Source organism: Elephantulus edwardii, unplaced genomic scaffold, assembly GCF_000299155.1.
Source record: "Elephantulus edwardii isolate Elephantulus edwardi_28Jun2011 unplaced genomic scaffold, EleEdw1.0 scaffold00006, whole genome shotgun sequence".
Lineage (NCBI taxonomy): Eukaryota > Metazoa > Chordata > Mammalia > Macroscelidea > Macroscelididae > Elephantulus > Elephantulus edwardii.
In genome coordinates, this window is record NW_006399756.1 from 14,549,072 (window position 1) to 14,574,735 (window position 25,664).

Consider the following 25,664-nt stretch of genomic DNA (forward strand, 5'->3'; position numbering starts at 1 on the left):
AGATCCTGGTCTCTCTGTTGTTTTTAGGCAACGATTTGCTGGAAGATTCCCCATATGAGCCCGTTAACAGCAGATTGTCCGATATCTTCCGGGTGGTCCCGTTTATGCCAGGTAAGCAGATTTGTCCTTTCTCTCTGATGCCGTTGCCTGCTTGAAATTCTTTGGCTTGCATTCTCTTTGGCTCGCAAAGAGTGTATAAGCAGATAGTTGAATGGCGCAGTGTTTCTGGGAAATTAGAAATAGGATGATAATGAAGAGGCAGAATGCCTGGAGATGATTGTACGACTTGAAAGTAATTCTGAAGGAAGTAGTGCTGAGCGTGGTATGGAGGAGGTTGGAGGGAGGTGACTTGGTTGGATTCCCCCCCCCCTTCATACTAAAATATGATTGGCCAGTTCTTGAAAAGGGAGTGCCACTTCTGTCTGTAGGGGGCAATCGTAGTCTCTTTATGTTCTGGTGCCTTCCACTGTGCCTCCCTGGGAATGGGCTCTGACCAAGTGATGCCTCTTACTGAGATGTCTGACGATGATCGTGGAAGCATTTCAGATGGACTGACTTGTCTGTCTTTGATGGAAAAGATTAAGCCCAACTATTTGTTAGAGCACTTCTGTTTCTCATTTTTCTTGAGCATGTGTTTGTGTGTGTTTATATGAGAATGCACTACTCCGAAATATGCCCTCTAAAATAGTCTTGCTTCCCAGGGCTTGCTTTGTTTTTCTTTATGGTGCTGTATTTGGTTTGGAAAGATACTTAATTTTAGAATTATATGCTCGTAACATCTAATGACAGCCAGATTCTAGACCGATGTTGTCTGTATTGTTTAGAGTTGAGACATTTTCACAAGTAGCTGCGTTATTTCCATATCGTACGAATAGCTCCATGATGAAACAGCGTGGTTGATGTTGAATCTGATGCTATGAGGTGATCTGTTACTGGTGAAAGTCTTTGAAATGGTTTAAGCATTACTGCAGAAAAGCCACAGAAGCACGGGAGGAGTATATAAATGCTGTCATTGTATGTGGGTGTATTATACATTCATGTACTCACTCACAAAACATCCATTGAGCAACTACTATGCTCGAGGCAATGGGGGTTTTGGCGGAAAGCCAGAGAGAAATGGGCCTTGCCCTCACGATCTCAGAAGCAGCCACTGCTGACATGTTTTAAACCCTTCTATGCCTCCGTGTTAAGAGTTTTATATCATTGGCTTATGTAGCCATCAAGTGCCTGTTAAGCGTCATTTTCCTTTCCATTCTATAGATGAGAAGATTGAGTCATAGTGGAGTTAGGAACCAGTCTGTGATCTCAGAGCTTCTAAATGGTGGAGTCAGGACTTACACGCTGATGTGTCTAATTCTCAGCCTGTGTTCTGACCCCTGGCTTCTTGCTCTTCAGTGTGGCCCTCACTCATGCCTCATCAGTCTCATCTGGGAACTGGCTAGGTGGTCAGCATCTCAGCCTGTACCCCAGATCTACTGAATCTGCATCTGCATTTTACAGTAAGATCTGTGGGGGCTTCCTGTACACCGGAAGCTGGCTCTACGAAGTGGTTCCTGCTCTCTCTCTCTTTCTGGTTCAGGATGGAATTTAAGGGTACAGATATGATATCAGAAGCATCCCTGTGTCAATTCTGAAGGCTAATAATGGTTTTCACTTCAAATCCCTGTTGATGCTCTCCATCCTCTTAGCCCTGAAGGAGTCCTGGTTGCATGAGGTCGTTACTTATTGCACTGTTAACCCAAAGATGAGTGGTATGAGAGCAGATAGTAAGATGAGTGGTCTCACTTGGAAAGATTTATAGCCTTGAAGACCCAGTGAGTCACTTAGCAATAGGTCTGCTGGGCCTAAGCCAAGATAGTGGCCCAGGCAGTGGACAGGGACTCAGACACATGTATGTATTCTGGGTGACCATTGGGGCTCTTGTAGAAGTATGTCTTTAGCATGGGGTGTGGCGGATGGGGTAGCCTTGATGAAGGTGGCGGCAGTGCACTCTGGAAGCGTGACTCCTCAGTCTTTGTGGTATTTGTTTAGGGTGAGTTTTGGGGAGGAAATGGACATTAAAAGCAAAGAGGCAGGACCTCCGGTGTGTCAGTGTCAGAAGTGATGAGAGCTTTGGAGCTTTAACAGACTGTTTCGCCTTCCTAACTTACTCTATTCTCATTGTTTAAGGATATAATCTCTCCAGTAATAGAAGTTTTAATAGCCCAGGATTCTGAGAGTAAGAACAAGGTCACCTCCAGACTCCCTCCACTGTGCTCTTTAATTATCTCTTCAATCTTTGCTCTCATTTCTGCACCTGAAGTGGCTCGGGCGTTCTCAGATACCATTGGGTCATCTGACTCTCTTTTATGAGTAGCTAAAATTCTTCTGCGTGGCCCGAGTTTCGGTCATTTGCTCTTTGGCTCCATCGCCTCAGCCAGGGATTTTCTCATAACACGTATGATCTTGAGTTTGTGACTCTCTCTCCTGTAGAGACTCCAGAAGCCATAATGAAATTAACAGAGGCAGGAAGGCCTTGTCTGGGGCTACATTTCAGATCTCAAGGGCATCGGATGTAGGTTCCAGCACTAATGAGCTTTGACCTCTGACAGTGACTCTGCTTCTTAAGTGGGAGTAGCAAAGACAAATGGAGCCCTGAGCAGCTTGAAGTCATTGAAGAATGCATATTATCTGGTTTGGCGTTTGTAGGATGAGGAAGGACAGAGGAGCAGCATGATGAATGTTGCTTTCCATGATCTGAATGGGAGTTTCTAGAACATCTTTTTCTGTCTCCCCAAAGAAACCAGGACAACAGGGCCTCTGCCTTTCCCAGATATGGTAGTAATCAGAGTTTCCATATTTGGCTTCCTCAGCCCCAATGTGAACAGAATGTTTATCCACAGCCAGTAAGCGTGGGCGGACTCCCCCTGCTGAGCGAGACATGTTTTATGTTCTTGTGTTTCCACTTTTTTTGAACCTAGAACCTACCGCCCTCTTTGAAATTGTTTATTTGCTTGGCAGCTAAATGGTCATGATGAGACATTGGTAGCCTTGTGGTTTGGAGGGAAAAGGATATAAAATAAAGTAAGGAAGCTCTGATGTATTAGGGATAAGGAGTTGTGCTGCCAACCCAAAGGTACACAGGTTGAATCCACCAGCTGCTCCATAGGAAAAAGATGGGCATCCTCCTCCAGTGTAATTTATTGCCTTGAAAAAGACTCTGGAGGGTCCACTGTGAGTCCATTTCGACTCGACGGTGCATAACAACAGTCAGCAAACTGAGGGAGAATCTAAAAACTATCATCTCCAATGCTGAAGCCAGGACTGGGGAAGGGAAATCAAGCGTCTCTTCCCTGACGAGGATTGTTGTGGGGTGACTCTTGTGCAAACTTGGCCTCAGAGGCACCGTGAAGGGTTCTATGTTCCCTGTAGGTGATAGAAGTGCAGTGTGGTCTGTAGAGGTCTTGGTCATGAAGACACGAAGAAAGGAGCTTTGATGACTGATCTGTGGTTAAGTCCTCAGCTGCTGAAAGGTTGGCCTTTTAAAATCCCCAGCTGCTCCATGGGAGAGAGATGTAGCAATCTGCTTCTCTAATCTCGAAATTCTACGGGCAGGTGTACTTGCTCTTAAAAGGCCTTTCTGATTTAGAATGGACTCCATGGCAATGGCTTTGGCTTTGTTTTGTTTGAACATGAAGACTCAGTGTGTGTGGGAGTATGCAAAGTAAAAAGCACATCATTGCGAGAGATGCTGGAGTAGAAGAGAGGACGCAGCAGAGTGGTGTGGGAACCAGGAGGGCAGAGCAGTGTGGGAGCATGGAAGCCCAGGAGGCAGGAAGCATGATGTAGTCTTTTAACATCTGTGTCCCTCCCAGTGGCTCTTTTTAACCTTCCTCCCGCCTTCCCTTTTGTTCTCCACGAAAAGTTCAAGAGGCAGCAAAGAAGTAAACATTGGTTTAAAAGAAAGATGAACCTGCTGGCCATTCCTTTGACCTCTCTGGGAGAACAAAGCAGCGGGAAGTTTTCAAAGTACGGTGGGTGGTGGGTGGCAAGAGAAGGCCAAGGAAGCAGGGTCAGCCGAAGGATGGAAGCATCTCTGTGGTGAGAAAAGGGCTCCGAGGTTTCAAAATATTGATTGGGAGATGGAATTCTGTAGCAAAGAATCAACAGATGCCAAACTTTCCTTGAATATAATCAGAGGTGGAAGTATTGAAGACAAGAGTCAAGTGAATTGACTACAGGGAAAGTGTAATGTTAGGGGTTGAACATCCGAAATCTGTTTGGTGAAAGTCAGCAAGCCCTGCCCTCTGGTTCTGACATAATTCCCCACCAGGTTGTATTGATGTGATTGGGCGCTACCCAGCCAATTTCGATGCATAGTAACCCCGTGTAACATAATAGGACTGCCCCATCAACTTGCCTTGGCTGTGATGTTCCTGGAAGCTGATAGCTATTTTCCCTGTAGTCTCCTGGGTGGGTTTGAGCCACCAACAGCCTTTTAGTCTAACAGTGCCTTACACCTTCCTCCTAGGAACTGTGAGGACCTGAGAGTATGAAATATTTATTCCCCAATGAGAGAACCTTGCATGCTTTTTGAATACAGACTTTTTTTTTTTTTTCTGATCCATGCTGTACTATTTAACCATGCTTAGCCTTTCTGGTTCAATGTACCATCATAGATAGATATATGATCATCATATATACACATATGTAGATTATATATGTATATGTTTTTGCTGTTGTGTGCCGTCAAGTCAGAACTGACACATAGCTGACCCTCCAGCAGGTTTCCTGAGGCAGTTAATCACATAGGAAGAGATTGCCCATCCTTCCCCCATGGAGTAGATAGTGGATTCAAACCACTTGCCTTTGGGATTGCAGCATAGTTTCTTACCACCATATATATACTTTTTTCTTCTTTTTTTCCCTTAAGACTTTCCATAATGTCACCTGCAAGCTTCTCAAACTGGGATGAGAGAATAGGGTTTCTAAGCATCAACTCTTGAAAGTATGCAATTTGTCTCTTCCTTTCCACTCAGTTCTCTAAGAAGAAACTGAATGAGTTTTTCCTAGTAGCATCTCACTTGGTTTCTGCTACTTTTCTGTCTTCTGGTAAACCAGAAGGCCCATGGCGCTCTCTTCCAGCCCAACCCCGTCCTCCTTCCTTCTTCAAGCACTGTTCTTCCTCCCTGTACGCTAGGTCGCTGGACTCAGCCACCCTCCAGTATTTCATGTGCTTTCACTTTTCTGTGCCTTTCCTTGGGAAATTTCTCTTAGTTCTCCAAGGCCAAGATCAAATTTCACCTCTGAAGGCCTTGCTGGAATTCCCCCAGATGGGCACTTCCAGCTCTTCAGGGCTTCCTCACTCTGCATTTCGCTCTTGTCGTTATGAGAGTCGTTAATCATGGAGCAACGGGAGGACTTATTTATGTCTGTCTTTCCCACTGGAACATCAGTGCCTTGCTTGGTAATGCTGTGTGTCTGCTTAGCACTGGTTACCCTTCCTGGTTCTGAGCTTTTACCCCCTTCAGTGAGGGCTAGGTGAATGTCTGAGTAGAAGGGGCTGTGGGTCTGGCCCAGCACTTTATTTTCACAGGATTGAAGCTCAGAGAGAAGTGATTTGGCTGTGGCCACGTGGCTTGAAGTCAGCTTCCAAGACCTTTGCCAAGATCGAATCCTCCCTTAGGGAGGCCACTGCTGGGCTCTTTCTGCTTTACACATTCCCAGGGTGAACCTTATCCATACCTAGACCTCCGTTACCACTTACTCAGATGACTTACACAGCCCTTCCTCCGATTCCAGCCTCTCCCATTACAGTAAACCAGAGTTCCCAGCTCAGTCCCGGACCACTCCCTCTGGATGCATCTCAAATCACTTCAAATTCAGCACATCCCAACCAGATATCCTTATTTCGCTCCTTTTCCCCTCACACCCCTTCTCGTCCCCAGCCATATCCTTACATAATGGGATTTTCATCTCTTCTTCTCATCTACCTAGTGATCTAAGCTGTAGACTTTGAAGTCATCACTGTCCCCTACCCTATACTCACTCTTTGACAGGCCCCATCACCAAGTGCTGCTGAGATTACCTTGAACTTGTTCTTTGATTTGCTTCCCCCTTCATTCTTTTAGCACATGTTTTCCATCTCACATGAACTTTACATAGACCTTCACCTTGACCTCCTTGTATCTGTTGTTGTTAGATGCCCTTGAGTTAAGTATGATTCATAGCAACAGACCTGAAGCCTGTTCTACCCTCATCGTCTTTGACTCACTGGAGCCCGTTGCTGCAGTCACTGTGTTGGTTCATCTCATTGGGGTGGGGGGGGTTCTTCCTCTCCTTCATTGACATTGGAACCTTCTAAGCATGATGCTGCTTTCTCTCAGTTCATTCTGAACTCCTCATGTTTGCGTTCTATTTTAGGACTTAAGTGAGTTACAGGACTCATTAATCTGACTTCTGTGACCCTTTACAGACTCTTCTAGTAACCCTCCTCCCCCATCTTGCCCCAGTTGTCCTGTGTTCGAGCCCCTCTGGCTGCCTGCTGTCCTCCCAATGTTCAGGGCAGCTTCATGCCTTTTTTTACGCTGGTGCCCAAGAAAGGGCACGTGCTGTGAGGTTCACCCAGCGTGGTGGGTCCCAACTCTGCCACTCACACACTGGTCAAGGGATCTCAATGGCCTTTAGGTTCTTGGATATTAGGGACAGTTAATAATGTCTACCTTATACCTTCTTGTGGGTTAAGGATGCTTTATGTACAGTAACTAGCATAGGGCCTGAAACATACTTTGTCCTCACTCAGGGTCAGTTTTCAGCGATGTGTCAGTGTCATGTTAGCTTTCTGCTTTTCCTTGAGTCCAACAGTCTGCTTTTCCTATATTCCCACATTGAATTCCCTCATCATGGAATAACGATTCTCTCTCTTGAAAGAATAATCCAGAGCTTTCAGGAAGACTGCTCATAAACTACCTCGGACAAGAAATGAAAAATCTATCCTGTACCTAAAGGGCCCCAGGGATAGTCTTGTCTCTTCATAACCTCGTTTGAGGTTTAACTGCCCTTTGGGGACGGTATTCTTTCTTCTTGCTCTGAGTCCCCCGGCTCCTGTGGCCTGTGTCTTGACGTCCGTTGGTCAGAGGTGGTTTGGCTGCAGCTGGTGGTCACCAGGCTAGCCCTTCCTGTGCTTAAGAATTCTTGTGATCAACCTTCCCCTCTCAGCTTGACTGACTTCCTTTCTTCTCACCTTTACCCATAAATCTTCTTTCCAGCGCTCCTCATAGCAGAAAGAATTACTGCGCCCGGAGAAGGGCATACCTTAAACCTGGGAGATGCTTCCGTCTCCACAGGCTCGGCTGAATACCCTCACATTTCACTTTCACAGACCACTACTTCTAGTTTTATTCGCTTCCCCTCCTGCCCCCCTCAGCAAGCCGTTTTTACAGCAGGACAGTGAGAAATCACAAAAAGATAACAAAGGAAAAACCACCCAAAATATCCACTGTTGTTGCTAAAAACAAAAACTAAAATCCAAACCCACCTCCCCCAAGCTGGTTCTGTCTCTTGTTGTTATTATTTGCTGTCAAGACAGAATCAACGCATAGCAGAGCCTCCCAGTAAATTGCATGGGATCTTTCTCCTGTAGAGCAACTGGTGGATTTGAACTGCAGACCTTTGAGTTGGCAGTGTGGTTCCTTATGAGTAAGCTACACCTCTCCCCAGTATCACAGGAGGAGATGGCGCTATACACTTCCTAGATTGTAACAGACCAATGGGAGCAGATCAATGAGTCTGTTTCTTTAACTGAGCCATGAAGTGGATTCAAACTTTTGGTCTTTCGGGTAGCAGCTAAGTGCTTAACTACGGTGACACCAGGGCTCGTCAGAAGCTGTGCTACCTCACCATTGTGTCACCAACGTCCTCAGTAACCACTGTAAATATGTTGACATGAGTCTTTCAGGTTACAGATGTGTGTGTGTGTGTGTGTGTGTGTGTGTGTCTCATCTATAGCTATCTCTGTATCTAATCTATCTATTTCTATGTCTCTATCTCTATCTACCTATATATCTATATATTGGGTTTTTTCATGTATGTATACATTGCTCTTGGGTTGATTCCATTTCACAGTGACCTTCCATCACTTTCTGAGGCTGTGAATCTATCAGTAAAAAATGCCCTTCTTTCTGTAAAATACACACACACACACACACACACACACACACGTGTGTGTGTGTATCTCCATATTTTCAGAAAGAATAGGGTCACAGATTATACATGCTCTTACATTATGCACCTGCCTGATGATCTGACAAGTCTGTCTTACTCACGATCAGTTCCCCGAGGCAATTTTGATTATTGAGATCAACTACCATCCTCAGAAGTTTCATGAAAACCACAGCGGTTTTCTAGTATCTTCATGCTTCTGGCAAAGACCTAGATGTCTCACCTCCAGTCAGATTGTGGAGGGAGAGACAGTCAAATATTTGGTGTCGTGTCACTATAGAACCTTGGAGTCCTGTTACCGGAAGGAGGGAGATAAAACATCAGTGAGTGACAGGTAATTGCATGAACTAAAGATTGTTACAAGGTGCAAAATTATTTATAGCCAATATGCCTGTCCTCAGTCCTTCTCCTTAGGCCTCTGAAGTATTTCTTCCTGCCGTCTCTTAATATTTCTGCTGTCGAAGCTTGTTCTTTCCGAAAGATGCCCTTCGTCCCACCCCCAACCTGACTGGCATGCAGCGCCACATTCTCAAGAGGAGGTGTCAAATCGGCATTGCTTCTTTAAAGACGTTGGTCCAGGGCTCTGGAGGCCGGTGTTCTGATTCTACCTTTGCCCCTAAGTAGCTGAGTGACCAAAGTGTTCTTAGTGGCACAGTGGTTAAAGTATTTGACTGCTAATGAAATGTCTGCGGTTTGAGCTCACAGGCCGCTCTGTGGGAGCAAGACAAAGTGGTCTGTTTTCATAGTAATTTAAGTATTGGAGATTCTGTGGATAGTTTTATTCTCTCCTCCAGTTTCACTGGGAGTTGGAATCAACTCAATGACGGTGATGTTGGGGAAATTCTCTCTCTCTCTCTACACACACACACACACATACATGTATATGTATGTGTGTGTATTTACGTATGTGTGTGTATATGTGTTGTGTGTGTATATACGTACGTGTGTATATGTATGTGTGTATATATGTTGTGTGTATCTATATATGTGGGTATATGTGTTATGTGTGTATGTACATACGTGTGTATATGTATGTGTGTATATCTGTTTTGTGTATATCTATGTATGTGTGTGTGCATGTGTGTGTTGTTGTTGTTGTTGCTGCTGTTGATTGTTTTTGAGTCGAGCACGACTCATAGCGACCCTATGAGCAAAAGGCCTGAAGCCCCTCTACAACTATCAACATTTATCTAAGTTCATAGAGTTTCCGGAGGAATGTTGTTTAGGAAGCGGATGTCACTCCTGCTTCCAAACCTGTCATCGTATATTATTGTTATTATGTGCCTGAGATGCATAGTGACCCTGTGTACAGCAGCTCTGAACCCTGCCCTGTCCTGAGCCAGTCTCACTAATTCCGACACACCAACCCCCACTGCCCTAGTTACTATATCAATATATGTATATCTATTTAATATCTACCTCTTTTGAGACCTGAAGAAAATGGTCTATGGTGATCTGGAATATGCTTCTCTTCCTTTTCTAAGGGTCTGTTTTGTGAATTTTGTATAATTCTGAGACTTAACTGTCTTTCATTGTAGTATTTTCTTCCTGCCCAGGAAACCTGTAATTTTGGCATATGTATTTTTCTTATATTAATTCCATTTTGAAATAATAAATTTATTCCATATATGCTTTACTTTGCTCTGGAATGCATTTAAGGCATCTGATTTGAAAATGGAGAAAACAGAACAAAATATTTAAAAAGAAAAGTACTTGGGAAAAGTAGGGAAAGGGGGGAAGTGACAGAAAGAAAGAAAATGACGCCAGGAGTGATTTCAGTTTGCAAAATGCGTGCTATCAGATTATATTTGAATAAATTAAGTGATTGGAAGAGCTGTGTTTGTTTCACAAAGGGACACATCAAATCACGGGGCTGGCAGGGCCTCAGGACTCCTGGAGGTCATTGTAGTCCAGTCCCCTCATTTCACTGATAAGAAAACTCAGAGTTCCATAAATTTCGAGAGCAGTAGATCATAAATTGTCTAGAATAGTGGTGACAAGTCAAATTAGGTGTTTGTTTTAAAATCGAGATTTGAAACTCACTATGTTTCAGTGTCTCCCCACCTCCTTTCACTTGCCTTTCACCTGTTTAGGCCTGTGCCGCCTCCAGGTGAGAACCAAGCCGTGGACTCCCTTTTGGGGGTAGCCATGCTCTCCAGGTGGCTCTGGACAATGGTTAATTCCTGAATCTCTGTGTGGTAGTCAGGGATTCAATCAGTGGCTGAAATGTTTATTTTCCTAACTTTTGGCCCCCATCAGAGTCATCTTATTGCAAGTGAAAATGAGAAATTGTTTGTTGTTTTGAGGTCTCCCAGCTGTCAGATTATTATTTTTTAAAAAAATATTAATCTTTCATCTGAAATTTTTTGTTCACGAAACGAACCACTTCCGGTAATTTAGAGACTCCACTAGCTGGGTCAGTGATGAAAACGAATGGGTGATTTGCATAAAGGGCTAATTTATGAAGTCCCCCGGGCATTGCTTTCATCTCTCTTTCCAGTCTAATTAATGTTCTGAGAGGCTCTATCGCCATATCAGAAATTAAGGGTGAAAGCGGCCATTGTTAACCTTTATTAATATTATATTGTTTTTTGTCTAGCAAGGTCTTTTAACCATTTTCTTTTCATATTTGGGGCTTTGCATTGAGAGGGCTGAGGGGCATGAGGAGAGTCGAGGGCTGAACTCTTTAATGATCTTTCTTCAAATAGGGTGCTGTAAAAATAAAAATGACTCTGGGTCGCTTGCCAAACACCCGGGGATTCACAAAGCACACAGAAGGCCGTGGCAGGGTGGCGTAATTGTTCCTGAATGTGAGCTGTCAGAAACATCTGAGTGAATGTGGATACACACTCACACACACACACACACACACACACACAGGTACACATGTGTTTGTATATGACCTGCTCACGTGTGTAGACGTATAGTGTGTGCAAGTGTGAACATGTGTATATATTATCTTTCTGCCTCTTCCCTGCCATGTGCTTGAGTGGCTCTGGCTGTGACAAAGGCAGCTGTGTGTGAGACAGTGTGACACAGCTGAGGAAAGGCACGAGAACAAGCAATTTCTTCGAAAATCAATTGCAATTTACTCCTACTAAATTGGCCAAAGGTCCGTCCCCTCCGAGCATTAGCATATGACAGACTTTTTCATCACTTGTTCAGAATGTCTATTTTGGGGTAAACTCGGTTCCCCCCTGGGCCTTTGCCTGTCCCAGAGCTGTGTGATTTGTGAACCTGCCCTCTGTTTAGAGGGGAGGGCAGAGTGGAAGGGGGTCACCCTGCGTGCCCATGCCCCCCCTCCCACTGGCTGTTTATCCCACTGATGCCCTGAATAGCCTCTCCAGCACACTTGGTGTTTCAGTCAGTCTCCTGCCCTCTGACATGAGGTACAGGTGAGAAAACCTGCACTCGGAGAGGTGGTGTGGATGCTCCGAGCCCTGCAGCAGATTCGTGGGGGAAGCTTAGCTTCCTAGCCTATACCCCAACGCTTTCTACTGTTGTGTGCCATCCAGATGATTCTGACCCTCAGGCTCCCTGATGTATTATGGTAGGACACCCTCACCGAGCTTTCTCTCATCCTTATTCTGCAGGAGTTAACGTAGAGTCGTTAAGCAACCCTAAAACCGCTGCTTGGGAGAACGATGTCGCAATCTGTTTCCTTATCTATTGGCCTCACTGTTGTTGAAACCATCTTGACTCCCAGTGACCTTGTAGGACAAAGTAGAACTGCCCTAAAGGATTGGTTTCCAGGCCCAGTGGCCTGGTGTATCTTGCAGAAGACTTCTACTGGAAAAGTTGGTGGTTTAAATCCACCAGAGACTCCTTGGGAGAAAGATGAACAGCTTATAAAGCCTTGGAAAGCCCATGGCGGGTCATTGGAAAGCCCATGGGGGGGGTCACTGGAAAGCCCATGGGGAGGGTCACTGGAAAGCCCATGGGGGGTCATTGCAAAGTCCTTGGGGGATCAGGATTGCTGGGATAGCTGGGTGTGTGTGTGTGTGTGTGTGTGTGTGTGTGTTTGGTTCAGTCTTTACCAACAGGTTATCACATCCTTTTCCTTCAGAGTGGATTTGAGCTGACAACCTTTTATACTTAGCAGCCGTGCCCTCAACCACTACACCAGCAGGACTCATTCCATGAAGATTAGAAATTGTCTGTTATAGGTTGGATTATCTAGAGAAGCAAAACAAGAAAATACGTATGAGTGTGTTGTTGATCGCCATCGAGTCGAGCATGACTCATAACGACCCTGTGAACAAAAGGCCTGAAGCTATCAACATTTATCAGAGTTCATAGAGTTTCCAGAGGCATGTTGTTTAGGACGTGGATGCTACTTTACTGCAATTCCAAAGGCACGTGGTTCAAATCCACCAGCTGCTCCGTGGGAGAAGGATGGGCAATCTCCTCCTGTGAAATGAAACTGCCTCTGAAAACCCACTGGAGGGGTCAGCTATGGGTCAGCTCTGACTTGATGGTATACAATAAAAATAATATATATACACCCCTCCACTGTACCCCCTCCCCCATTAAGCTCAGGTCTGTAGGCCAGTCCACATGATGGAGGTATATTTGGGGAGCCAGAGTTCAGGTCACATCAGGCAGGCGGGGTCTAGGCTGCTGGTTTGGGAGGTCCCAGGCTTTGGAGGCTGACCAGACTGTCTGAAGGTCACAGTTGATGGGAGCTCTAGAGGTAAGAAGTTGTGCTGCAATCACAGAGGTCACTGCTGGGTAATAGGGTCAGGGGCAGCTGGCTTTGGAGACCTCTGGTGCAGCTCTGGAGGTCACCAGCCCAGTAACCAGAGATAGATCTGACAAAAAGCTCGAACTTTTTTATGGGAGAATCCAAACATCTGTAGCATGCAGGCCATGTGCCTGAGGAGATCTGTCCTGAATAAGATAAGGCTATCAGTGACCGGGGTAATGGGGGTAGGTGTGTCAGAGACAGTGCGATTGGCACAGGATAGGGCAGAGTTTAGGGCTGTTGTACATAGGGTCGCTATGAGTCACAGGCAACTTGATGGCACATAACAACAACTACAACAACTATCTTTACAGATCTGCTTGTAATCCTGCCTTATGAACATCATAGAGGTTGTGTGTTTACACCACATAGTGGGCTCTGTAAAGGTGTAATGCAACTGAGGGCCATAGCCACCTTGACACACAGCATTAATCACAGCAGAGACCCTGTGGGGCAGGGTGTTCTCGCAGTTAGGATTGCTGGGCATCAGAATCGACTGGACGACAACAGTCTTCACAAGAGTGAATATCAAGGTCTTTCTCTCACTGATTGTCTGGTCGCTTCAACTGCTGATAGAAGCTGCTAGCTGCACATTTAACCATTTTACCAGCAGGGCTAGTGCAGAACCATATTAAGGAGATACCTAGTCCCTGAGGGAGCTCTGATGGCCTAGTGGCAAGAAGCTGAGGAGCAATCGCAAAGATGTATGGTTTGAATCCCACCAGCTGCTCTGCAGGAGAAGGATGGACAGTCTCCTCCCGTACACTTAACTGCCTCTGGAAACTCTGGAGGGTCAGCTATGAGTCAGTTCCAACTTGATGGTACCCAACAGCAGTCTCTGAAGCCTTCAAGACACAGTAATCAAACTGCTTAGCTGCTGACCAAAAGGTGGAAGGTTCAAATCTGACCTCTGCTCCATGGGAAGATGATGTCACCCTCTGCTTTCCTAATGATTCAAACCTTCAGAATCGTCTGGAACATTCTACTCTGTCCTGTTAGTCACTGTGGGCAGAAATCACTGGAAGGACGAGGTTGTCAGATGCCCTCTCTCCTTCCTTAATTCCTGATTTCTCCTCCTCAAAACATTTTTTTTTTTTACAAATAGCCTTTAAAGTTGAAATCTCAGCCAGTGCTTATTATGTGAATATTTAGCCCTGCATTCTGATGGGTTCTTAATTGACAACCAAAATCCAGAACACACGTGCTATTAAAACCATTCTTGCAGAACTATAGGCATATTAACCAAAGAAGCAATTTCTGGATTGTATCTCTGTTCATTTCGGTGCGAGATGGAAGCTCTAAAGTAGAGTAGAATGCCTTGGGCCATTTTTTGTCATGTTGTCATGTAAATAGCATTACAGAGCGGTAAAGAGAAGAATACATGGTTTAGTCCCCTTTAAGGCGATGCAATTCACTATTCATTTGCCAGCCACCATGCTGGTCCCACTTCCCTTTGCGTTCCGGTGAATTGTCTAAAAAGTGTCATGCCCACTGCGATTTCTGTTGTGCTTTGTACATTATCATTTTGGGTACAGTTAATAATCTATGAAAATAAGTATTGATTGTATTCTTTGTAGGAACAGGCCAGCAGGTTTCTCGAAGCCCGTGTTTATGAACTGTTTCATTGATCCCTGTTGCTACCAGTTTTCGAATATACTTTTGATGAATATGATACCAGAAGATTGGTGAATCCCATAGTGTCTTTGATGGAATGGTTCTATTTCTGGAAGCTTTTGGAATAGAAAGTGGCATTTGAGTGGTGAAAGGGGTGGCCTGGCTGAAAAAAAATCTAAGCATTTGAGATTTGGAAATGATTCCCCTGCCTGTGAAGTACACTGCAGGCTGAATTCACTGCTGATGAGTCTATTTGAACTCATGGTGGACCACTTGAGGCAGCAAATCTTTATGGGAAGAGAGTAAGAGTTGCTGGTGGATTTGAACCGTTGAACTTTTGATTAGTAGCCCATCATGTAATGCAATACACCGCTAGGATTCCTGTTATAACACAAAAGAAATAGAAAAAAAATATACAACTGTATGAGTCAATGAGATCAGTGCTCTATGGGTCCAATAATTATTTGCCCAACTCTTACTCAACAGGTATTTTCCTCTCACTTGATGGATGCAGAAATTGAGGCCCACGTAAGATACTTGTCTGAACTCAGCTTCTCTGTGAGAGAGTTGAGTCTTACTCAGGACATCTGGTTCTGGAACTTACACTATTGCACCCATTTTATATATACATGACAGGAGCCACTTCTGCAAAAAGGACTCTGGTGGAAGTCTGTAGGAAGTTGGGCTGTTAATTCAAAGACAGCGCATTTCTGGTGGTTCAAGTCCATGAGCAGCTCTGCAGGAGAAAACTGGCCATTCTCCTGTGCAATTGACTGCCTTGGACACTGGCTAGAGGGTCAACTCTCAGGTTGGTTCTGACTTGATGATGATGAGTATTAATGGTTTCTGTCATTTTTGCTGTGTATATTGCATTACATACTGCACTATTATCTAGTTCTGTGTGTTCAACATTCACTGTCCTCCAGTCAGAACCAATCCATGGCTGACCCTCCAGTGGGTTTTCGGAAGCTATAAATCGCGTGGGAAGTTGCCCAGCTTTTCCTCTCAGAGCGGTTAGTGGATATAAATCACCAGAGAAGTGCTGTCTTTGCATTTGATGTGCAGCTTCCTGCAGACAATGGCTCCAGAGCTCTGGTGAGATGCACTGGTGTGGTGGGGGTGTGCCATTGAGGTGGAACTGACCCATAGCTGACCCTCCAGAAGGTTTTTATGGACAGTAAATTGCACAGGAGGAGAATGCCAGTCCTTCTTTACTGTAGCGGCTGGTGGATTCGAACTGTGCATATTAAGAATGAAGACACAAATTTGTCCTTTTTAATGATTTCTATCAGTTTTTAGTATTTCCATGTGATGAAATAACTTTCCTACCAAATCTATTCATCAAGTATTATTTAGAATGTATTATGAGGCTAGTGATTCAGAGTTAAATGAGATATTTCCCTTGCCTTCTAGAACGCATTGTTTTAGGGACCCATATAAACAAAAGAAATGATGGTAGGTGAATGAGTTGACTTGACAAGGTTCAGCTGTAGCCCCCAAGGAGGGTGTAACTAATTAAATGGAGTTGTAGATCAAAGCAAGGCTTTCTGAAGGTAATTTTGAACTGAGTTTTAAGGGATGGATAGGCGATTGGGGAGTAGATATAGTTTGGGGAAGCTATTCAAGGCAAAGGAAATTGAATGGGCACAGAGTGTCCTGGGTACTAGGACTAGGTTATTTGTTGCAGCTGGGGCATGAGGTATGAGGTTTGGTGGGAGAAAAGCTAAGAGAGGTGGGTGGGTTAGTTTAGAGTGTGGCCCTTGTGCTAGCAGAATTGAGGAAGGGTGTGGCTGGTGTATCTTAGCATCAGTTGAATCTTATGACATTTGCTGCATTGTTGACCCGCTCGGCTGAGGAGCAGAGACAGCACCCAATGGCACAGTGCGTAGAGTGCTGCGTTCCTAACTGAAAGGCTGAGTGATTCGAGTGGATTGAATCCACCACTGACTCTGCGGGAGAAAAAAGGGCCTTTCCTCCCGTGAAGACGGACTATCCTGGAAGCCCAGTGGAGGGTTACTGTGAGGCAGAACCAGCCCTGTGGTGGTGCGTGGAGTGAGAGCTTACCAGAGCTGGGACTCAGGTGAGCACACAGGTCTCCTGGATGCTTCTAGACTGCAGATTGTTTGTGAGTAAAACCCCACTGCAGAAGGAGTCTTCGGGGAAGTAAGGAAAAAAGACAAATGAAGCCTTCCAGGCCCCCTGGCAATGTATTACACCGAGCTCCTGGTGGAGACAGAGCAAGTGCAGGTCAAGTTCAAGCTTCTCCCTCCCAGATTTACTTTCTCTGTAGGAGGAAAGATGCCAGAGGAGTCTACACTGCCCACTATTAAAGTACCGAGATGGACAGCGGAGAGGGAGTCATTGAGGCCGCCCGGCCGTAGAGGTAGTCTTGGGGAGGTGATGGGCACACGCAGTTCAGGCTGAGACTTATGTCTGGGCAGGACAATGCCCACAGGGTGTCCTGGAGAGAGGCGGTGGGTGCACATACGATGGACAGCTCAGCGGAGCAGAGCCTACAGGTGTGAGTGAGGCTCGGAGGCCAGGGGTCAGGTTGTGAAGGACTTTGAATGTTAATGATGCCTTGTGCTGGAGAAAGGTGGTCAAAGAGAACTCGATTTCATGGGTTGCATGGATGTGAGTGACGATTGGGAAAAGTGCCCTTTTCTGATGGGCATTGGGCACCTGGACAGTCTTGGGGGCATGTCCCCTGCCTGTCTTCCTCCAGTGCCCCACCTCCAGCCCCCTACACTGGCCTCTGTCCTGGACTCAGCTCCCACCTCAACCGTTACCGTCCAGTGCTTTCTGTCCCTGGGCCCCATGTCTGTCAGTAGAACTGAGCTCCGAGGGCCTTTCCCTGCCTGCTTCTCAGGAAGGCCAGCAGGAGGCCTTTCTTCCTGGCAGGGGTAGATACCCAGTCAGCTTCCTAGCTACCCCAGCCCTAGCAGGGATTGGAAATGTGAACAGGCTTTGACTCTGTGCTGAGGGGCTGGGAGAGAGGCAAACTCCAGCCACACCTCGAAGCACAGTTTTTGTTTTTTTTGGTTTGTTTTTTTTCCTTTTTCTTTTCTTTTTTTTTTAATTTAGGTTGTTTATTTTTCATTTCAATGAACATCTACAGAGATTTTGGGATTCCAGCAGAGTTTTTGATGTGGTAGAAAAATGTGAAATTTCTCATTACCGGTTAGTAAATAAAGCCAAATAATTCTGTACTTGCTTTGCATTTTGGGTAGAGGGTTGCTGAGTAGATAAACCCTCTGTAGTAGAGACCCCAGGTTAAGGATAGATTTCTGCTTCTTTATTTGGGGGTAGTGGCTCAGTCATGGGGGGCTGGCTCCCCAGGCCGGTGCTGCCCTGCTGGCTGGCACAGCCCGGCTTCTCTGAGGCCCTTCGTAACCTGGTGGGTAGAACCTGTTTGGACACGTTGACCCTCGGCTTTCTCTGGCTTTTTTGCCCCCTTCACTGTTGATTCAGCAGTTCCCTATTCTTTGGTCTCTATTTGGCTGTTCTCTGTGGCAAAGCCTCAACTCAGAACATTTTGCGAGTCAGTGTCTGAACGAAACCTCAAAGGCTCAAAATGCAGGGAGTTGTTCTTAATTGAAAGAGATGCCCGCTCTTCCCTGGGCACGCCCTGGGAAGGAAGGATGAGGAGGGAGGGCCATGGGGGCCGCTGTAGCCAGTAATGACGATTCCAGCAGCTCTAGGAACCACTTCCTAAGAAGCTGTGGGATTCTTTCCTGTCCCTCCTAGGGCCCAGCATGCGTAGATGGGATTGCTTAGTAACATTGCAGGGAGAGGAGGCGCTGCCTTCTTTTGGCTGCTGGTAGCCTTCATTAAAACCCCTCTGAGAGCTTGGCCGCACTTTCTGACATCACCAGAGACAAGGCTGAGCACCTGCATTCCTTACAGAGCTGGGTGTGGGGATAGGAATGGCAGTGGGTGAGGAAATTGGGAATTTTCCTTCAGTCCTAGGAACTTAGTAAACTCAGGAGTCAGTGGTAGGAGCAAAGGTCTTGGATTCACTTCCTTCCATGCCTGCGTTTGAACCCTTTCTTCTTATCACTTACAGGCGGTGAGACCACACAGTGGTAAGTTCGGCTCTGTCTGTGATCTTCTCTCTCAGGACGTGGAGATAGGTAGAGGGCATTGTTCAAGGCTGTCAGATAGCTGAAAAACTGGTAGTTCAAACCCACCAGCTGCCCTGCTGAAGAAAGAGGTGGCTGACTGATTCTACAGCCCTGGAGACCCTGATGGCCAGTCTCCTCCCGTGTGACTCACTGCCTCTGAAATCCCGTTGGAGGGTCAGCTATGAGTCGGTTTCGACCTGATGGCACTCAACAACAGGGTCCTTGTGCATCAGGACCGATTGGATGGCAGTTGGTCTTCAGAGGGTTGTTGGAGGTAACCGGTAGTGGTGGTGTAGCCACAGGAAGTACTTAGCCAATGGTGTGAGTGAGTGAGTGTGGCCCTTCCTTTGATGTGTACCCTAATACCCGTTTTCTTCTCCCTCTAGCTTATTATTTATTAAGCAGGAACCATATTACTACTGTCCTGTTGGATTAAAGCCCTCTCTGAAATGATAGTCACCAGTTCAAACCACAGCAGTGATTATTGTTGTTGTTGTTGTTAAGTGCCATCGTGTCCTAGACGACTCACAGTGACCTTATGAACGAAAGACCTGAACATTTGTATAACTTTCATCATTTCTCCGGGTTCATAGGGTTTCCGGAGGCAAGCTATTATGGAAGTGGATGCTGCTCCTGCTTCCAAGCTTGTTTTAATCGGGGAGTGTCATCAAACACTGTCCACCATGGGTAACCATTGTCACATTTGACTCATCAGTGTCCCAGTACAGCAGTGATTATCTTCTCTAAAAATAACTGTAGCTGAAACTATTGGAGGGGAGGTCTGGGGGCACAGTCTGCGGGGAGCCGCACAGCTAATCCAAACATGGTGCCTGCCTCTCTGGTGGTTCGAATCCCCCAGTAGCTACTCTGGAGAAGAATGAGCAGTCCCCTCCTGTGCAGTTTACAGCCTCTAAAATCCTGCCGGAGGGTCAGCTGTGAGTTGGTTTTGTCTTGATGACGATGCATTTGAGTGCTTTTTGGTTTCTTTTTTTATTTTTTTATGTACTGTTGGACAAAGAAACTCTGGTGGTGTCTGTATAGTGTGTGCTGATAATCAAATGGCCACTCACCTCTGGTGGTGTGAATTCACTAGTGATTCCATGAGAGAAAGATGAGTAGTCTCCTCCCATTAAGATTTATAAACTTATAAACCCGATAGATGTTGGCTGTGCATCAAAATCGGCTCACACAACCATCCATTGGTGGTTTGTTTTTGCTTTATTACTCTCGTGGGGCTTTGTGCTAATTGCTGGGGAGAATGGTGGTGGACCAGAGAGGAGGTTCAAAGTATAGTGAAGTGCTCTGAAGACTGATGGATGCCAAGGAGGTTTCTGGAGAGAGTGACTGGGGTGGAGAGGTGGGGCATGGAGTCCAGGTGTGAACGAGATCCCACTTGTGGGATGGGAAGGGTGCACCTGGCCCCTCAAATGAATACTGAAATGTGCTAGTTTTGTTCTGAGCACATGTGAGTATGTTGGAAACACCCTCCTCCCCCGTTCTCCAAAATTTATTTTTTTAAAAGTAATGTTTGCAAACAAACTACAAACAGTTGAACTATTGTTTTCTCTGAGCACCGGCAGGTTCACTGACGATGAGTATTTTTTCATTCTTGTCTTCCAAATTGTAATTTTAAAAGATGAGGCATTTCATATTCAAGAGTTTTCTTTGTCTGAAATAAATTATTCATTTCCACCCAGTTTCAGAAACAATGAACATAATACTTAATGCATCACAATTAAGCGGGTGTAGTTTCGTCTGAAATGATGTTCTGTGCATTTTGGTGGCAAACAGCGCGTAGTATCCTATATCTTGTCGACATTTGTTCCTTCTAAGCCAAACATAAAGAAGCCCTAGAAATGAGCTTTCCCCCCTCCTTTTATGGAGGGGAAGGGGTGGTAACTTTAGACCTAGCAGCCGCCTCCTGACATCCACAGCTGTTGGCGGCTGTCTTGCTGCAGAGAAAGTGAACTGGTGGCCTCTTGTGCCGTGCATGAGGTCAGGTGAGGGTCGCACTACCTGAGTTCTGTCTCCTTTTCTCTCTCCTCTTTTGTCAGTTTGAGAGTTTTCTAGATGCTTCTTAGAAGGACGTTGCCCGGGAATTGGTTCTGGAATTTCCTTCCTCTGACCAGTTTACTCTATGGGCACGTGTGCTGACATGACCAGTCGCTGTGCATTCTAGTTGAGGGGTGGCACCCTCAACAGCAGGAGTGGTGAAGACTTCAATGGGAAGCCCGTTTAGGCTTGATGCTAAAGATGTTCAGAGAAGCCTCCGGCATCATTTTGGGCATGCCTGCAACTCAAGTTCCAGTCCTGAGGTCTGGGTCCAAGGTGATTACAGTCGCCACAGAGCAGTTAGGAAACACCATTGATTGTGAAATGCCTTTAGGTGCCCTGCAGGGGGATCCGAGATGCCTTCGTGGGTTGTTCCATTTAATCCTCACAGAAAGCCCCCGTGTTTACAGGGTGGAAGAAGGCTGGTGTTCCTATTTGGTGGGCAGCAAAACCTCAAGCCAGAGAAGTTGATGACCTCCCAAGGCCACAAAGCTAGCTAAAGGCAAATTCTGAATCAAAGCTGGCCTTGGCCAGCTGCAGAGAGCCAGCTCTGTACCTGATTGTTAGGTTGAGGGGGGAAAATACAACTACATGACAGGTGTTGACTTCTTAGGTATCTCTGATCCAAACATCAGTTAGTATTTAAACAGAAAAGTGCATCTTTCTTGTTTTAGGGAGATTGGGAAGAACGCCTTGGGCTAGAAGTGTCTATGGATGGTGCCTTGCCCTTGACCTTGTGTTAGTTCATCCAGGCCATGACCTTGCAGGCTGGCTGCACTGACTGGCCACCTTTCAGGGTCATCGGTGTTGTTCTGGTCTCCGCTTCTACCCACATGCCAATGACCCCTGCTGTGGAATTTCTTGCTTTGAACTTAAGCCCAGTGTCTGTTGTGTGGGATTCAGAGGCCCCTGGGAATTGATGAATGGCCTAGTGGAGGCACTGAGCTCTCAAATTTGATGATCACTCCTTGGAGCACAGGGACTCTGGTGGCATCGTCTGCAGAGTTGTGCTGCTATCCCAAAGCCTGTGCCTCGCTGGCAGTTCAAATCCACCAGCTGCTCTGCAGGAGAAATAGGGATACTCTCTTTTTTTATGATTTGCTGTATCTTGAAAGCCTACTGCAGAGTCAGCCTTGAATTGGTTTCTGACATAAAGGTAGTGAGTTTTGAGTTGCAGCAAGATACAGGTCTGACTCAGAGATATTTCGACTTATGTGCCAGACCACTCCTAATGCAGTGACTATCACTGTAAACTGAGTAATAATTTTTTTTTCTTCTCAGTGCATATAAAAGCTGTGTAGGTGTGCAAGTAGCATTATAAAAAGATTTAAATACTGTGTGCAACCAAAAAATATTTAAATACTCTGAAAATGAAGAAATTCTGACACAGAAACACAAAGTGGGCATGTGCTATTGGAAGAAATGTCACTGATAGATTTGCTTGATGCATAATTGCCACTATTAATTTGTAAAATAAAAATAAAAGTAAATGAAAAATCACCGTGTCTATAAGTGAGGATGTCCATATCATGATCCTAATTCACCCCTCCTCCATTAGAAACTCTATCACTAAAACAAGAGGAAAGAGGAAGATGTGGCTTAAGATCTTGGGGAGATAGTTTTGTATTTTAGGAGGAGCAATGATGTAATTTAGCACTTGTCTGCCAGTCTGCTGTGCTACGGTAGCTTGCATGTTGAGATGCAATTCAGCACTTGTCTGTGAGTCTGTTGTGCTGTGGTAACTTGCATGTTGCTGTGATGCTGGAAGCCATGCCATTGATATTTCAAATTCTAGCAAAATCACCTATGGTGAGCAGTTTTCAACTGAGCTTTCAGAATAAGGGAGAAAGATTCTGTGAATTCCTTTAGGGAAAAAAAATACACAGCAAAAATTGTATGTATAACAGCATAGTATTGGCTGGCATCATGCTGTGTGTTGGCCAAGGGATTGGAAAGTTCTTAGGTAAAACTAGGTAGGAGTTGCCATCTCAGAGAATTAACTTCAATGTCGACAATAGAGGAAAGCTTTGGGAACGTTTATTTGCTCATGTGCTGTGGCTTAAAATGAGAAGAGATAGCTGCAGATCCACGGATTATCAGGCCCTGGAATGTGCAAAGCATGAATCTAGAAAAAGTGTAAATTGTAAAAAATTAAATAGAATGATTGCTATCCTAGGCATTGGTGAGTTGAAATGAACTGTTATTACACATACTGAATTGGACCAGCTGTATGGCTTGATTTGTAGGGAAAGACATATTGAAGAGGAGCAACATCATCTTTATTATAAAACCAGAAAAAACCCTAAGCATTTTTCAAACCTATCCTAAAAGACTATATTTTCAGTGAAAAGATTAATAGCTATGTATTCACATGGAAGACTGGGCAATGAACTTTATTCAAACTTACATATCAACCATTAATGCTAAAGATGGAGAAATTGATAATTTTACTAACTTCTGACATGAGCAAACATGCAGCCAAATGGCATTGATAATTACTGGTAATAGGAACGAAGAAGCTGAGCACAAAGAAGCTGACTCTATACCTGGAAAATATGGCCTTGGTGATAGAATGATGCCAGAAAGCTCATGACAAGATTTTGCAAATCCAATGCCACTTTTCAGCAGCATTGACAGTGACAGAACGTGTAGACCTTGCTGGGTGTAATACAAAGGAATAAAATCAACTGCATATGCAGAAAAAGACAATGAAGAAACTCAATACCATCAATCAGAGCAAGACCAGGGACCAGTAAGGGAATAAACTATCAATTGCTCTATGTAAGTTCAAATTGAAACGGAAGGAAATGAAAACAAATTCATGAGAACCATAGTTCAACCCTGAGTATATCGCACTTGAATTTAGAGATCATCTCAAGAATAGACTTGATCCACTGAATGGTAATAACCAAAGCTAGAGGAGTTGTGGAATGCCATCACGGACATGATACGTAAAGAAAGCAAAAAGGTTATTAAAATTACAGAAAATAAAGAAAAGACCAAACTGAGGGTCAGCAAAGACCTTGAAATACGCTATTGAGTGCAGAGTAACTGAAGGGAATGGGAAAGGTGCTGAAGTTAGAGCTGAACAGAAAATGTCAAAGACAGGAATATAACAAAATGTACAGAGACCTGGAGTTTGAAAACCAGAAGGCACACTTGGCATTTCTCAAGCTGAAAGACCTGAAGGACAAACTCAATCCTCTAGTTGCAATTTTGATGGACTCTGTAGGTAAAATATTGAACACCACAGGAAACATCTAAAGAAAATAGAAAGGATGCATAGTTATTGCACCAAAAGAACTGGCTGTTATTCAACCTTTTCAAGAGGTATCATATGATCCAGAGCTGTTGATATTGAAGGAAGATGTACAAACTGCACTGAAAGCATTGGCAAAAACCCCAAACTCAGACCAAAACCATAAAAACCCTAAACCATGAGACTATAGAGTTGACAGAATACCAATGATATATGGAGAAGAGATTGAAATGGTCAACAGCTTCAGCTTAGTTGGATCCACCATTAGTATACTGGGTACTAGTAGTCAGGAGATCTGGAGACATATTGTACTGCGTGTGCAATCAGGGACCTCTCCAAATTATTGAAGAGCAATGATGTTAGTTTGAGGACTAAGGAGTGCCTTTTTCAGACCTTGGTATTTTCAGTCACTTGCTATGCTTCTGAGAGCTGGACAGTAACTAAGGATGACAGAAGAAGAATTGATGCTTTTAAACTGTGCTGTTGGAGAAGAGTAGTGAATATCATTTGGCTACTTACGAAAAGAACAGCTGTGTCTTGGAGATGGTGCAGCCAAGATGCTTCTGGGAGGCAAAGATGATGAGCCTTTTTCTCACACACTTTGGGCATGTGGCTAGCAGAGGCTGCTAATTGGAGAGGGACATTATGCTTGGGAAGGTGGAAGGATGGCACAAGAGAGGTAGGTTGACACAGTGAATGCAGCAGTGGGCTCAAGAGTGTCATAGATTGTGAGGTTGGCACAGGGCTCAGATTTCTTGTAATAAGGGTGCCCTGCATTGTACTTGACTCAGTGACAACAAGAAGCCAGTTGGAGGGTCAGCACAGCACAGCCTCCAGGGTCTGAGGCGTGGTGGGAGTGCAGTGGGTACCGTGGCTGGGAATCAGAGCCAGGTCTCTACAAAGAAGCAGAGACTTCTCTCCCTGAACCAGCAGAGCCTCCTGTTAATGTTAAGTGTCCTCAAGAGGTTTGGAGGAAAAAAACCTCAAACTCCTTGCCATCTAGTCAGACTTGCCCCATAGCTAAGCCTCCAGCAGATTTCCAGAGGCTGAAAATTGCACAGGAGGAGACTGCTCATCTGTCTCCTGTCAAACAGATGGTGGATGCAAACCATGTGCCTGTGGGTTGTCAACAAAGCTTCTTAACTCCTAGGCCTCCAGAGCTCTGCCAAGATGTTAGAAGTTCGAATGATGGGCATAGGTCAGTGGTGATTAATTTTAGAAAACAGTGGGAATGCTTGTAAGAAACACAATGTGAATGAAGGAAAGTGTGAAACACAATGTGTACGAATTTTGATTCAATATAAAATAAAAATTTAAAAAGAACTGAGAACTTGCTGAGTGGTCTCCAGAAGTGTCATTGCAGCAGGGGAATGCTTGGTGGTCTGTGTGCCCACCTTTCTAGCTTCCCAGGGTTGAGGCGGGGAAGATGCCTTTCCACCTTCCTGGCTACCATCTGGAGACCTCTCAGTGCGGCTTGGGTTGAGTCTGGAGCTGCATGACATCCAGTTGTCTCCTTCGCCTGTAAACAACACATCTCTGCCCAGCCCTCGCCCAGCTGCGTCCCTCCCTTGTTCTTCTCATCTTCAGTCCTGCCTCGCTTAATTTCCCCAAACGTTCCCACAGCTCGACAGAGCAGATGAAGACGCACCCTGACCGGAAGGGCCATCAGTGA

The 25,664-nt window shown here is 45.1% G+C and overlaps 1 protein-coding gene across 2 annotated transcripts in view; it reads left to right on the forward strand.

Moving 5' to 3' along the window:
- The window catches only part of GFRA1 (GDNF family receptor alpha 1), a 264,339-nt gene that overhangs the window by 2,469 nt on the left and 236,206 nt on the right, over positions 1-25,664 (forward strand). For both annotated transcript variants that reach the window (XM_006879914.1, XM_006879913.1), the window contains exon 3: positions 28-111. In XM_006879914.1, coding sequence (XP_006879976.1) covers positions 28-111 — 84 coding nt within the window. The remainder of the gene's footprint in view (positions 1-27; positions 112-25,664) is intronic.